Source organism: Delphinapterus leucas, chromosome 3 (genome assembly GCF_059928025.1).
Source record: "Delphinapterus leucas isolate spDelLeu-1000000601 "Yukka" chromosome 3, BTC_Dleu_Yukka2, whole genome shotgun sequence".
NCBI lineage: Eukaryota > Metazoa > Chordata > Mammalia > Artiodactyla > Monodontidae > Delphinapterus > Delphinapterus leucas.
Genome location: NC_143131.1, coordinates 111,568,806 through 111,583,245, shown reverse-complemented (window position 1 = coordinate 111,583,245; position 14,440 = coordinate 111,568,806). Strand labels below are relative to the sequence as shown.

Below are 14,440 nucleotides of genomic sequence, written 5' to 3'. Positions count from 1 at the left end.
CTGTCCTGTGTCCTCACCGTGACCATCTGCTGCCTATCCTCTCTCTGGAGTCTACCTCTAACCCCCTAACCGCTGTCCTGTGCCCCGTCCTTCCTGTGCTGGTGGCTGGGAGCCTGCCTGATGCCCACGTGCCCTCTCCTTTCAGTGGAGAACGAAAATCACTGCGACTTCGTGAAGCTCAGGGAAATGTTGATCCGGGTGAACATGGAGGACCTCCGCGAGCAGACCCACAGTCGGCACTACGAGCTCTACCGGCGCTGCAAGTTGGAGGAGATGGGCTTCCAGGACAGCGATGGTGACAGCCAGCCTTTCAGGTGACAGCCTATCTCCCCAGCCACAGCCAGACTTGCCACGTCGGCATCTGTTCTGGGGGCTTGTGAGCTGGGGAGAGAGGCTGTTGGGACCCCAGCATCCTCTCCCCCCGATCCCCCATGCCCACGTGATTTCGCTTCTCTGGCTCTGCCCACTCCGTTCCACCATAATCCCCGCGTTGGCCTCTTTTCTCTGGGTCTCCACAGCTTACAGGAGACATACGAGGCCAAGAGGAAAGAATTCCTGAGTGAGCTGCAGAGGAAGGAGGAGGAGATGAGGCAGATGTTCGTCAACAAAGTGAAGGAGACGGAGCTGGAGTTGAAGGAGAAGGAGAGAGAGGTGTGTGCGGGGCTTGAGGGTTGTGGTGAGGCCAGGCCAGGGAGGGCCCGGGCTCCTTCTGGGCCCACATGAAGCCCGGCCTCCCCGCCTTCTGCTCCCAGCTCCACGAGAAGTTTGAACACCTCAAGCGGGTCCACCAGGAAGAGAAGCGCAAGGTGGAGGAGAAGCGCCGGGAACTGGAGGAGGAGACCAACGCCTTCAACCGCAGGAAGGCGGCGGTGGAGGCCCTGCAGTCTCAGGCCCTGCACGCCACCTCGCAGCAGCCTCTGAGGAAGGACAAGGACAAGAAGAAGTAGGTGGCGGGCTCCCTGCCCTGCGCTGGCTCGCTCCCTCTCACTCTCGCTCACTCTCGCTGGCTCACCATTTTGCTCTCTCCTTTCACTTGCTCTCCCACCTCATTCTTGCTCACCTTTCTTCTTTCACTAGTGATCTTCATATCTCAAGATATCAAGCATTCATGCCCACTCTTGTATCTGTGCATGAGTGGCCCCTCTCTCCCTCTTCTACCCCACACCCCATTTCTCTCTCTCTCTCTCTGTGTCTTTCTCTCTCTCTCCTGCAGCCCCCTCAAGAGCTGGGTGGAGAAGGCTGGGCCACACAGGCAGCGAGTGGCCCCCGAGAGGGTGTAGGGTCTCAGGGAAAGTCTTTCAGGCCAGGAGACGGCCAGGGCCTGGGAATGTTAGCATTTCTGGGCAGATTCCAAAAGCTCCTGTGGTTTCTGCTTGGACAGCCATGGTGCCTCCCCCTCAGTCCTGAAGCTGTGGACGTGGGCCCCATATTGGCAGGCAGGTGGTGACTGAGGACAGTGGAGACTTGAGCCCAGCCAGCACTGACCCCCTGGACACTATGATCTTGACCTGCTAAAGGAAGGACAGCAGCTCCCTGTAGGGGCCCTGTGAGTCCTACTGGAGAGGAGGCTGCCCCTCAAGTAGAGGCTGGAGTTGTTCCTCTGAGAGTACTCAGAGGAGAGAGAATTATAGGGGATGGGGCGGAGGCTTTTCCAGGAGTGCAGTCAATTTTGGCCAGGTGGGGGCCACTCTAAGTCCCTTCTCCTTGGTGTTTTTCATAGCCTGTTTCCACACTCACATCTGGAGTCCAGATGCCCTGGCTCCCGGGGAGTCTCCCTCTCCCGCCCCACTTCATTCAGTGTCCCACACAGCATCACACTGTGGGGATCTCTCGTCTGTCCCTGCTTCTCCCTGCCCCTGGTCTGTGTCAGGTACCTTCCTTCTCTTGCCAGGTGTACCCATCTTGGTCCTCATTCTTGTTCTTCTTGGAATTCCATTTCCTCCTGGAGTGTTTGGGAATGTGTGTGTCCAGGCATTTCCTTCCTTGGTGGCAGTGGAGCCTTGTGGTTAGGGGCATGCAGCGCATGGCTAGCTGTGGCCCTGGGATGCTGCTTGTGGCCTTAACCTTCCACCTGCCCCCCAATATTGTGCTCCCTAACACACACACACGCATGACACATGTACACTGTCTTACTCTCTCCTGCCCCATCACATACATAGACTCAGACACACATCTACTAACACACACAGTCCCCAAGGCACACACGCACAGAGGCACAGACACATCTAAGGAAAATAAACTTAAGGAGCTTCTGGGGGAGACCAGGGGGACAAAGCCAGGCGTTTAGGAACTGGATGCTAGTTCTCATTCCCGAGGCCTGTCTTCTGCTTTGGAATAGACCCTGTAGTTTCCCGCATCCTGCTGACTGGTGGCTCCACCCCAGCTGCTGGCACTGCTGCGACAGATAAGCCCCTGCTCGTCCCCAGGGAGGACCCCAGCCCCACACTCCCCTCAGCCATGTAAATTTCCCTTCTGCTTTGCATTTGCTTCCAGCCCTGATCCCATGTCCAGGTCTTGGTGAGCTCGGTGAGTGTGAGGGCTCTGTGAATTGGAACCTGTGTGGATTTCAAGCTAATGGCCCAGAAATCTTGTTTTTCCTGGGAGTGGGTATGCCACTCTATGAACCACATGCTGGCTCCTGAATTGACTTTTCCGTGCTCCCTGCCAGCTTATCCCAGGCCATCTCGTTTAAAAAAAAGGCAGGCAGAGTCCCCTAGGAAATAAGCTATGGAGAAACCCCTCAAAAACAGAAGATCAAGGACCCGTGGCCAGGTCAGGGGATGAGGGCCAATGGGGTGGGGTGCAGGCTGGCTGCAAGGGCACCAGCACAGCTCAGGGTGGGGCTCATCACTGGTGTCAGGTCTCCCTGCTTTTTTCATGTGACCTGGGCCTGGAAAACAGGTCTTTTCTGTTTGCTGGACATTCCAGAAAGCTTCAGTCAGTTTGGCCTCTGGGAGAGAGCGCTGTCCTCCAATGCTGGCCTTGTGGAGGCCAGGAGTGGGGTAGGTGGGGTGGCTGGGAGCACCCCTTCCCCCCACCCTGGTCAGGGGAATGGGATGAGTCAGGAGTGCATTTGGGGGGACATTTTTTTGTGACCATTTAGTTGAATGGCTTTGACTGACTGTACTTATTCTTCAAATTTTAATTGATCTTTGCAAAATTACTTCCCTATCCGACCCTCAGCCTGGGATGCCATAAACTGAAGCGAATTCTCTGCTTTGCTTGTTACAAATGCCAAACTGACTGTCCTTTCCCAGTGTTCATCTTGCTGTCTTTTGCTTCTGTTTGATTTGGTCGTCTGTGTACCTTTTAATGTGTCTGTTTTTGTTCTGTTTGTTTTATTTTTATTTTTCAGTTAACGCACGCACAGACTTACATGTCAAGAGTGGACTTTAGACTTTCATGTGTTAAGTTGCTTGAGTTACACCTTGTGACCCTTCTCCCATAACATGGTGTGAGGACGGACTGGGAGCTGGTACAGACTCCAGTGTTTACAGCCTTGCTTTGTCCCCCCCCACCCCCCCACCCCGCCATCCCCCAGGCTGCCTGGGCCTGGCGGGCCGCCCTCTCTATGCAAATTCGTTAAAGCCATGAATGCTGGAATCCAGAACTGATGAGGTTTATTTTTTTCAGAGCCAGTGGCTGGTCTTCCATTTACAGTGTCACTATTCCTTGACGGAGCAGTTTTGTGCCACTCTAGCGAAGGCCCCAGCCGGCGATGCTCGGCCTAATTGTTCAGCGTCAAGATGGCAACTCATGCAGTGCCCTAGGTGTGGCCACGTGGTGTGGTATACATGCTGCAAATTCCCCTGGTTCCCCTCCATTTTAATTTTTCTAACCTAGAGCTTAATTTCAATAATAACTTTTAAAGCACTTCTAAATTTTTATTTTGGCACGAGCATAAAGACAAATAATACCCTCTCCCATTATTTTCATAAGTAACAGATTCCCTGATTTTTAAAAACTAAAAATATCTCTAAACCTTTCTTATGTATAAAGTATCCCTATAAAATATAGGGAGAGGTGGGTAATAAACATCCTATAATGACAGTGTTTGGAATTTCTTTATGGATGAAAGTGGATCACGAACAAGACCACATCCAGTGTTCTTACTGTGAATGTAAATGGAACAGCAGCCCAAAGCCATTGTCTCTGTGCCCCAGAGGTGCTACCTGTAAACAGGGACCAACCCCATGTGTGCGTGTTAAGTGTTTGACTCTGTTTAACTAAGACCCCCAAACGAATTCTGCATATTCCAAATGCAAGAGTGTTCAGCGGGAACAGGTTTTTCTCCAGATCATTGTTTCCTTTTTCTTGGCTGAGTCACAGGGAAAGAGGTGAAAGTGTCTGATGTATGTGAACAATTTAAGAAAAAAATACCAGCAGAGGAGCTTTTCCCCTTCACCGGCATTCTTAAAGAGAACATTCTAAGAAAGTACAAGCATTCTTCTATGTTCCTGTTGATTTGCAAGCCATTGAGAATATCAGGGTTGAAAATATAGGCTGATAATATGGTACACAAGAAATGAATAGATGAGAGGAAGGATTTCATTTAATGTTGATGAAGCACTGTGCTGGGCACTGGCTACCCAGAGTAAAGCACAGCTCTGTCCTCAAGGAGCTTACAGTCTAGTGCACTCCCTAGTTGGAAGACTTAGGAAGCTGCGCTAATATATTGTTGGATTGGCATTTTGTTTTTTACGTCCTTCATCTTCTCTCCCATCATTGTTTCCCTCTTTCTGCCTTGGCCTGCTTTACTGATTTCCAGGACAAGATCCTGGCTCCTTCCTGCCCTTCTGAGACCATGTTACATTCAGAGAGGGGTGGAGGGTGAGCTGTGTGTATCCACTGAGGCGTGACCAGGAAAAGGTGGTCTTTTTCTCCTCGCCAGGAGCAGAGCAGGTTTTATTGATGCTCAAAGTGAAGATTCTCCAAAGTTATGCCATGACCAGGGGTTGATACAGGTTTTTGAGGGGCTTGAAGCTTGAACTACTTGAGAAACCTTTTTTTTTTTTTTAAAAAAAAAAAAAAGAAGGATATGAGTATAAAATTAGGTACAGGGCCTTGGAAAGGGCACTGAGAATTAAGCTTCATTAGCTTCAGAGTAAATCCACCTCTGGCTATAACTGACGCTTCAGTGTGGGTATCCAGAAAGGTAAATCAGCATATCTAAGGCAGATGTGGACTGCGAGTGGCTTAACTTTAGGGTAATTATATGTCTGAAAGTGTATTTAGTTGGGTGGAAGTATGACCTTTAAGGTAGCCTCTGTCAGCTAATGTATAGCTAATGTATTTCTGAAGACGAGGCTCAGTGACCCAGCAGGTTCACTGGCTATATAAGAAATAAGGACTCCTGATTCATGGGCTAATCTGGGGACTCTTGGAGTGGGCAGATTCTGCCACCCATCCACTGCCGCCTGCGGGCTGCACCCAGGGCATACTTGGGAGGCCAGAATTATGGCTGGTTATCTGCCTGCGGGCCCAAGCCTTCCCAGAATCTCGGGGAGACCTGTCATTGTTACATTTTCTGGGGTCTGAGCTGCCTCCACAGGACCCATTGACTTCAGCGAGCCTTACTGCACTTTTCTCCCATGCTGTTTATGTTTGGAATTTTGTCATTTTTAGCTGAGACCAAATTAATTCTTGGTGCCCAAGGTGGGCTGAGAACTTGCCATTATTTAACAAGCTCCCCATCACGGAATGTGCCCCGTCTGCAGGATGTGATTACCCCTCCTTTTCTGTCTCGGTATCATCTGTTGGCATTTAGGACAGTCAGTGGGATCATGCTGGCATTTACTATCATGTCTTTCATGAACCAAGTTGGTTTTGGGTAGAATCACCGTGTAATTTATTGCCCAAACTGAGACTTTTGAGAGTGAAAGGAAATGCTATTAATAATTATGCCAAGTCAACAGGCATAAGCCATGACTGTCTCAGGCAAACTGGGATGTATGGTCACCCAAGTTATGGGTAACCTGAGTCTAGGTGGTCTGCACTTGTGCAGACTAACTCCATGTATGTTTGTGTGTATGTCTTTGTGTGGGTTCCCTGTTAAGTGGGGCTCGTATTACTGGATAAGAGGCCCAAGGGAAGTGTGGCTTGCTAGTCTCTTACGTTAACATGCTTTTCTAAAACTGCTTCATTTGTTAATTCATTTACTCCTTCATTCATTGACAATTTTTGTTCCTTTCCATTCACTTTGTACTCATTTTTTTCCATTAAATTTTGCATTTATTTTGAGTTTCTGTGGTGTCTTCTTTGGGCAGTGGCTTTTCTGATTTAATGTTTCCTAGCCTATTAATCTGCTACACCTGTGGTAAAATACAGCTTGTCTTTTCCATGAACTTTGTGGGGTTGATCAGCTTCTATAGGAGTAGTGTTTTAATAGTGAATCCTGCCATGGGCATCTGTGAAAGGCTCTTGAATAGGTGTGGGATGGAGGAAAGATAGGAAAGAGAAGACGCAGCCTGTGGTTAATGAATCTTTATCAGGTGACTTTATCCAGCAGGACATGAGAGAAGGAAGACCCTGCACTTGAAAAGTTTACCTCCTTGTTGAGGAGGCTTGACATACGACGACTAACATTTGAGTTCTTATTGTGTGCTAGTCATTGGTCTAAAGTGCATTACATGTATTAATTCCTCTAATCTTCACAATAATCCTATGGTCAGGTACCATTTTGCCCATTTTATAGGCAAGGCACAGAGAGGTTAAGTAATTACCCGAGGTCACACAGCTCATAACTGGAGGAATTGAGGTTTCAATATTGGTATCCTGGACCCTTAATTCCTGTGCAGCTTGACAGTGTAGGTTGGTGGACCTGAGATGGTTTTGTAGAGATGGGATGCCCTGGTAAGTAGGCAAATATTTGGTTGAGGAAGGGCAGACTGGTGGTTGAAGGAAGTGATGGCAATCTCCTGGGCCCATTGTTGACGTGCTTTCTCTGTTAGACACTAGGTTAATCTCTGGGAAGACCAAAATGAGGAGATGGGGGACTAAGGTGGGGAAGCTGACAGCCCAGCAGGGAGACTGGCATGCAGGCATCCCTAGTGAAGGTATAGCACTACTCTCCCCACAGGGAGGCAGGTAGCAGGGAGGCAAAGTCTTCATCAAGCTTTGAAGGACAGAGACTCTCTAGGGAGCCAGGGGGAATAGGGCCACACTGATGGAAGGACCTTGGCTCACCCAATTGGGGGAGGTAATATTTGGGCAAATTTAGGACAGGTCTATGATGCTCATCCATGTGCTCCTCTCTTAGCCCATCTGCCTCTGAGCTCTCTCCCATCTCTGTTTTCTGCAGCTACAGTCCTTTACCAATCCCTGCCCTCTGCAGATGGGGACAAATGGAAGATGGATGTGTCTTTATTTCTCCCACCACAGTGATCCCCAATCTCTAATCTGAGGTGGGATATGAGTTCCTAACTGCAGGAAAAAAATGTTAAAGGAGAGTAGGATGGGACCTAGGATTCCAAGACAAGCTTGAACAGCATAAAACTTTTAAAACAAAAAATCTCACAAGTGGTATTTTGGCAATACAGAAGTTTGCTTCCCCAAAGAAGGGGGATATTATTTACAGAAAGATGAAGCAGCAAGGCTGTCCCTTACCTCCATACTGTGGCTCACAGGTCTACCTTCTCCTTTTCCCAAGAGACTGAGAGTTGGTTTAGCTCTGGGGATGCAGCTTACTTGGCTAAGGGGGTCCAGATACCTCTCAGCAGTTTCCTGAAGTCAGAGACAGCGTGAGCTGGGGTGTGGGCTTTCAGGATGAGCCCCTGCCCCACCAGCGACAGTGCCCACTCCCAATGGAAGGAAGGAGGCAGAGGGAGCTGTGGCCATGAGCAGCAGGCTGCCCCTCAGCATGTCCCTCTGTGCTGGACTAGAGTACAGTTACTGACAGGGCTCGAGAGATGTATTTCAAGTGTATTTGACTCTATCAACTCTAAATGCAAGGTATCTAATACATATAAAATAAGACTCAGACAGGGTTGAAAGGAATTAAGGTGTATTTTAACAAAAGTTCCAACAAGCAAATTTGTTTCAACAAAAGGTAGAGATTTGTGCTGACTACAGTACAGACACTATTATACTATATCTAGTCCTCGGCTATTTTGCAGCTGGTAGCAGAAATCACTCTGCATGGCTTAGCACATTTACAAAAAACTGTTCACAGTGGAAGGACTTCACAAATTACCTCTGAATGTGTGGTTCAGTCATTCATATCCCCAACATTACTTACACAGCCCCAGTGGGCATCGCTGCCAGCTGGACTCCACTGCCTAGAGAATGGCTCTACAGCATCACCTCCCTCAGCCATGCTAGTGATCTCTCCCTCCTCCTGGCAGTGGTGGAGGCAGCCTCAGCCTCAGCACCTGCTCACCTCAACCAAAAGCTCTGGGAGCTGTCTCTCCCCATCACAAGGGTCACCTTGAAGTGTTCTGCTTTAACACAAGAATCCCTCTAGTTAAGCTAATAAACTACTTTGCTTAAGAGTAACAAAGGAGAAATTTGCCTAAAGCTTGATCAAGATGCTGTACATTAAATAAAGCATACTTTATAAATCGAGTCCTTATGAAGAAAAGACTTAAATCCTGGCCAAGTCAAGGTAAATCTACCTGGAGAGACTATCCCATTTCTGCAGGGGTGGGCAGAATACTTGGGACTTGAAACCTGCACATGTTCTTGGTATAACCTGGGAAGCTGGAAGGACCTGGCCAGCTCTGGCAGGTGGAGCAGCAAGAACTTGTCTGTCAGCACCAGCCCAGCCCTTCGGCCCTGAGCAAGGCCTACCTCTGGCCTCATAGTCCAGCTGTCTTAGGGGCTGATACAGCCCTTGCTGGAGAAGGAAGAAAAAGCAAGCTGCAGTATGAGCATTTACTCCTTCTCCCTGGTCTCGGGCCCAGGGTTCAGAGGGAGGCAGGGGTTCAGTTTGTCAGATTACCCTTCCCTTTAGGGACCCTGACCTATCTTTTTTGCCCCCTTAATTTTTTCTGAAGACAGGAATGTTTTCTCAGTTGCTCTTTCAGGGCCTTCTTCCTTTCTTGTTATAGGATCCATAAAGCCTACAATATAGAGGAGTCCAAGCAAGGCGGGATTGCCATTATGCTCTAAAGGGCACCGGGGTAGGGGCACAGAGGCTGGCAGGTGAACCAAAAAGTTGTCTGTGCGGGAGGATGACTAAAAACTTGTCAGCTGTTGCTTTACAAGTTCTTTGCAGTGGTTCCACTGCCTAATACCGACCTGTAATTAAAACAGAGTGGTCATCCTTGAGGCAGAATCATTTTACATTCTAAAGAATGAGCAATTCAGTGCTGAAATATTAGCATGGAGCAATTTCAGGAAGGTCCAACCACCCAACTTAAGAACATTAACCCCACCATCTCAGGAACACCCATCTTCAACCTCAGCAAAAACTGTCATTATTCTAACTGCATTCCATCTTACCCTGTCCATCCTGAGTGATTCTGACCTCCCAGTGCCTACTCAGGGTATCCTGGTGCCTGGTACCATACAGAGGGTGAGGGGTCAGAAATTTACACTCCTCAATACTAAGCTCAGGTTTGCTTCCTCCTGAGCTAGACATGTCCCCACATCCTCTTGACTACAAGGGCTGCTACTGAGACAAAGCTTCACTCACTGTCAGAGAAACCCACTCTGGTGAAGGGAATGTGTATCTAATACTCAAGTCCAGAGGATACGCCACGTGTGGAAAGCCTAGCCCTTAGGAAGACTCTTCAGAGTCATCATGGCCAGAGCATCTTCTGGAGCCCACAAGGGCCAAGAAGGGCCACAGGTACCCTTTTGGGGGCAGAGTGCATCAGCTGAAGGGGCAAAACTGAGAGCCTGGTCTGGGGCAAAGTTGATGTCTACCTGTGCTTTCTTTAGCAGATCAGATATAGGAGTACAGCAGTCGGGCATGAGCCTCTCCAACTCTAAGGTGATGATGACCAAGGCCAGTGTGGAGCCCTTGAACTGCAGCAGCTGGTGGCCCGCCATACAGTGCTGCAGCTGCCTGGTCAGGGATGCGACGTGGAGGGAAGGATTCCTCTGAGGCAGCAGCTCCTTCACGTGGGGCCAGCCCAGGACCACCAGGGCGTGGAACTGGAGACCGTGGTTTTTAATGTTAGAACAGAAAACCCCATACTTTTCATATATCAATGACCAAAAGTGCAAACAATTTAAATTTTCATCAGGGAATATCAAATGTTGCCCAACCCTTTTCATTCCCATTCATGGCCCCCCAACGGGCTTGGGGCTTAATACCCCCTCTGTGGCCAAGCTCAGCTTCAACCCTGGAGAGAAAAAGACAGTCTGCTTTGTGACATGCTCATTAAGAGCCTAAAGTACCCAGATGACAGTGTTTCAATTCTGAAAAATAGAAGCATACGATTCAAGATTAAGGTAGCAGAAAAGTTACTTGTATCTGCTTGACATGAGAGGAAACTCTGCAGCTTGGCAACAGTGGCCCGTTTTCATACTGATACAGCCCTTAGTGATTTAATCTTCATGCTTCATAACAGACCAAAACCCCATGACATTTCCACATTGCATAATTTTGCCTTACTAACAGAATCATATTCTAAAGGGTGACCATCATTCTCTAACTAAAACAAATACAAACGAATACGACATTTTTAAGTGCCAGATCAATATGGTCTAAAGCCTCAATAAGGACTGTGTGTAGGTGAATAAAGACAGCTAAGTGAATGTGTGTAAAGTGTAGCAAAAGCAGACAGATTTTTATGTACAGTATTCATAGAACGGAAAGTTAAATATTTTTGCAGTGTGTATTTAAAAGAGAAACTCACCACAATAGTGCCATCTAAATATCTTTGTAAAGTTAATTTAATGTCCTTTAGAAGTGGGAGTCTGGTGGAACTGTGTTGGATTTAAGACAACATTTCACTCTTCCGTATGTTGTGAGCCTTGTGGGTCACCTCACTGTGCTGCATATGCAAGGACGTGTGCTTTGCCATCCTATGTTGTGAACAGCTGTTCTAAAGGCACAGTGAGTCCAGGGTAGACTCGTACTTACTATGGTCAAGAAGTCCAGCGGTGTCCCACTGTAGAGATCCCAGTGAAGTTTGTCCAAAATAGCCAGCTCCATCCTCAGCAGCTCATTCGGGGAATAGCCAGAGCCATAGTGCTTTATGAAGTCTTTTATGCGTGGAATTAACTGTAAAAAGAAAATAAAGTGGCCAAAGCCCTACACCATGTCATGGTAGCTTTTGTTTTCTTATCCCTGGGGACTGGGCATCCATGACCCTAGTAGAGTTGTCTTCCACTGACCCACCACAGAAAATGCTTCTGAAAGAAAAACCAAACCAGATCTTGGCTATCTGTCAAGTCCCCAGGTATTGTGACAATATGTAGTGAATGTCACATGGTCACCTGCTGCCAACAGGTCTTGATCCCCAACTGCACTCCAGCTCATACCTGAAGGTGCTTTGGAGGCTGGGGCTGTGCCGTCTCCCCCATTCAGCTGTAACAACGCACTCAAAGCTTTCCAGCTGTGGGCTCTACCCATTCCCTGTTCCCAATCCCTACCATGATTCCTTGTCATAGAGAGGAGTATGCCTTTGAGCTTCCTGGTCTGCGTCAGACAGACTCATTGATAAAACCTCCCATGGTTTTGGCAGCACCATAGCTGCAAACACATTCCTTTCCACCCTTATTGAAGGCAGTTCAGTTCTGGAAAAACTATGACTTTTCCCCAGAGAAACTAATAAGGCTTGTCTATGAGTAAACATGCAAGTACCAAGTGCACTGAAGACTTGGTCCTACTTTTTTAGTTAAACAAAGTATTACTATATAACTGTATAGTAGTATTACTACTATAACCTCTAGAAATATTTCTTTTAAGGGTTATTTACTTTTTTTTTAGTTGGACAAAAGCATCTTTGGGGGCATGAATTATATAATCATAAACAGGGTTAAAATAAATTTTATTGAAGGTTTGGAACTGGACACACAAGTGACTTTTTCTGCCCCCATGGACCCTGAGATCAGCCAAGGGAGACCTTGTAGAAATGGCAGTGGTTCCACTGTCCCCCAAAGGGGGAGAGGTTGGGGGGAGGGAGGAAGGAAGGGAGGTCTGAGAAGGATATTGGGAGAGGATCTTCTGAACAGAAGCCACAGTGAAACTGAGAAGTTCAAGCAAGCCTGAAGCACTTATGGGGGCTTCTCTTCCACCCACTGCACATGGCCCTCCTGCCCCTCTTGGAGAAGGGTCCCAGAGTCCCTGAACACCAGTTTCTTTGACACAGCCAAGTCCTTAAGTCTCAAGCAGCTTTCTTAGATGTAGTTTCCGGGGGTGGTCATTAGGCCATATGGTTTGGGAGGCCTTTTTCTTCTGCTTAATGGGAGGTGACATGTGGCATCAACCAATGAGGCAAGATTGTATCTGCTAGGAAGTCAGACCTCTGGGTTTGCTGGGCCAGGACAATTCTGCTGTTCTAATTACCCATTTGTGGGGTCCCAAAGTCTGACAAGCCTAAGGAAGGGACAGCAGAAATCCTGGAAGGTATGACTTTTCCAAAATGCCCATTCCCAAGGCCACAGACCTTTCAGGAAACTTGAGTGTTTCCAGTGTTACACACCCTTATACCTCAAAAGCAGCCCTGAATGAGCTTCCAGGGATGCATACCTCCTCTTCTTCATTAACTTTTGCAGCAAGTCTCAAGGAAGTAATTGTAACACAATGGAGTAAACACTTTTTTATCTGCAGTATGGAAGAAACACATGTGAGCAGAATATGAATGCCAGAAACTAACTGTAAAGCGTCTGTGGGTTTTTTTTTTTAAGAAATTAAGTTTTGCCTTTTTAACTTTTTTAAAAAGACTGATTGTGTTTATCCACAAGGAAGTTACCCCCATTTTTAGATGTGACCCGTAAAAACCTCCTGGTTTCAGAACCACAGATGACTAGTCAATAGTCCTTTGTTAGAGGACTGACTGGAGGTGGGAAATATGGCACCATCTCAGGGAACACACTGTCCCATCCTGACCTCAGGCTGCATTGTACTGGTCCAGACAAGCACACCCCACCTCATCACAAAGGGAGTCCTTTCCCAGCTAGGTCCTCTCATGCTCCCCAAGTTGACTGACCCCTGACGGCCACACAACACAGAGTCAGACAGGCAGATGGGAGGATGTTCCAATTCCAGTTCTACCACTTGGAGCCATTTACTGAATTGATGAGGCTCAGTCTGAGCACCTGGGATGGCTCACCTCTTAGGCAGCAATGGGAAATAGAGGTCAGTTTGCGCCCCCAACATCTGTCACCATCCCTCATAGACTTCCCTACCTTTACTGAAACTATGAGGCGGCTGAAGATAGTGAAGGCCAGGTTAAAAGTGGTCTGGGAGAAGTCAAAGATGTTCTCAACTCGCAGGAGCCCCAACACGACTTCCTGGAAAGCTTCGCAAATCTCCACCTGCTGGAAGGAGGAGGTGGGGCAGAGGAGGAAAGGTCGCTGGTGGCCAGTCTCCGTCCATCAGTGGCTGGACGGTCTGCTTACGGTGACCAGAGGGGCTGTAAGAAGCCTCTTCACCTTAAATCGCTGTCGGATAAGGGCCTCTCTTACCCAGCGCCTCCCCCATTCAGACCCTCTCCTGCCTGTGCCCGTTTTTTGGTCTTCAGCAGGGTTCCCCAACTCAAACAAGCCCTCCTCCAAAACACCTACTAGAGAAGCACCGTCTCAGTGACAAGCTGGCGAATCTCGACTCTTGCCTCGTGCGGGGGATGCACCTGGGGAAGGTGCGTGCTCCAGGGTGCGGTTCACCTGATCGCGGGTGCAGGTGGAACCCGGCCGCGTCCCGTGCGCGCGTGAGGAGGATGAACGTGCTCTCGGGAGGGGCCCCCGCGGGAACCGGTACCTGGACTCGACCCCCCAGCCACAGGCGCGCCTCGCGGCCCTGGGCCTGGGTCAGGTGGGCATCCAGCTGGCGCTCGTCCAGGACGCCTCCCCAGTCGCTCGGCACCAGCCCGGGCCGGCTGGGAACCGGGGGCGGCGGGGGCGGTGGCCCCAGAGCGGCGCCGGGGGCAGGGCGCGCAGCTGACCGAGGCTGCATTGCCCCCCGCGTGGGTCTGGTCCACGACGGCTCCGGGAGACTGACCGCTCCGCGCAGGCAAGCCTCCGGGAAACTTCTCCGGATCGCCGCGGGGAGAGAGACGTTCCACGGAGGCGGCGGGAGAAGACAGCGAAGGACTGTTTCGCCCAGACTTTCGTCCGGACTCTCACCTGGACGCCGGACGGATCTTATCTCCGAGGCGGACGTCTCCGGCGCGGGCCGCCCGCCGGAAGCCATGGCAGCGCCAGATTCCGGGTCTGGGTCCCGGCTTAGCCCGGCTTTTTCTAACCCAGCGCCCGGGACTTGCAGCTGGGGCTGCCACGGGACCGGGCGGGGCGGGGCGGGCTCTTACTCCACCCCCACGTTCCTCCA

At 49.3% G+C, this 14,440-nt stretch overlaps 2 protein-coding genes across 6 annotated transcripts in view; one reads left to right on the top strand and one right to left on the bottom strand.

The window, feature by feature from the left end:
• The window catches only part of SEPTIN8 (septin 8), a 26,685-nt gene extending 15,472 nt beyond the window's left edge, over nt 1-11,213 (top strand). The window contains exons 8-11 of one of the 5 annotated variants that reach the window (XM_022588772.3): nt 146-314; nt 519-651; nt 753-943; nt 9,883-11,213. In XM_022588772.3, coding sequence (XP_022444480.1) covers nt 146-314; nt 519-651; nt 753-943; nt 9,883-10,048 — 659 coding nt within the window. In that variant the 3' untranslated portion in view covers nt 10,049-11,213. Of the gene's footprint in view, nt 1-145; nt 315-518; nt 652-752; nt 944-3,355; nt 4,051-9,882 lie in introns of those variants that run through there. The other 4 variants (XM_089909306.1, XM_022588778.3, XM_022588774.3 and 1 more) reach the window with 4 other exon arrangements.
• CCNI2 (cyclin I family member 2) lies at nt 4,044-14,440 on the bottom strand. The gene is given in 5 exon segments (XM_022588782.3): nt 4,044-11,026; nt 11,028-11,173; nt 12,644-12,718; nt 13,303-13,434; nt 13,874-14,440. Coding segments are annotated over 5 exon segments (876 nt in total). The 5' UTR covers nt 14,306-14,440; the 3' UTR covers nt 4,044-10,935.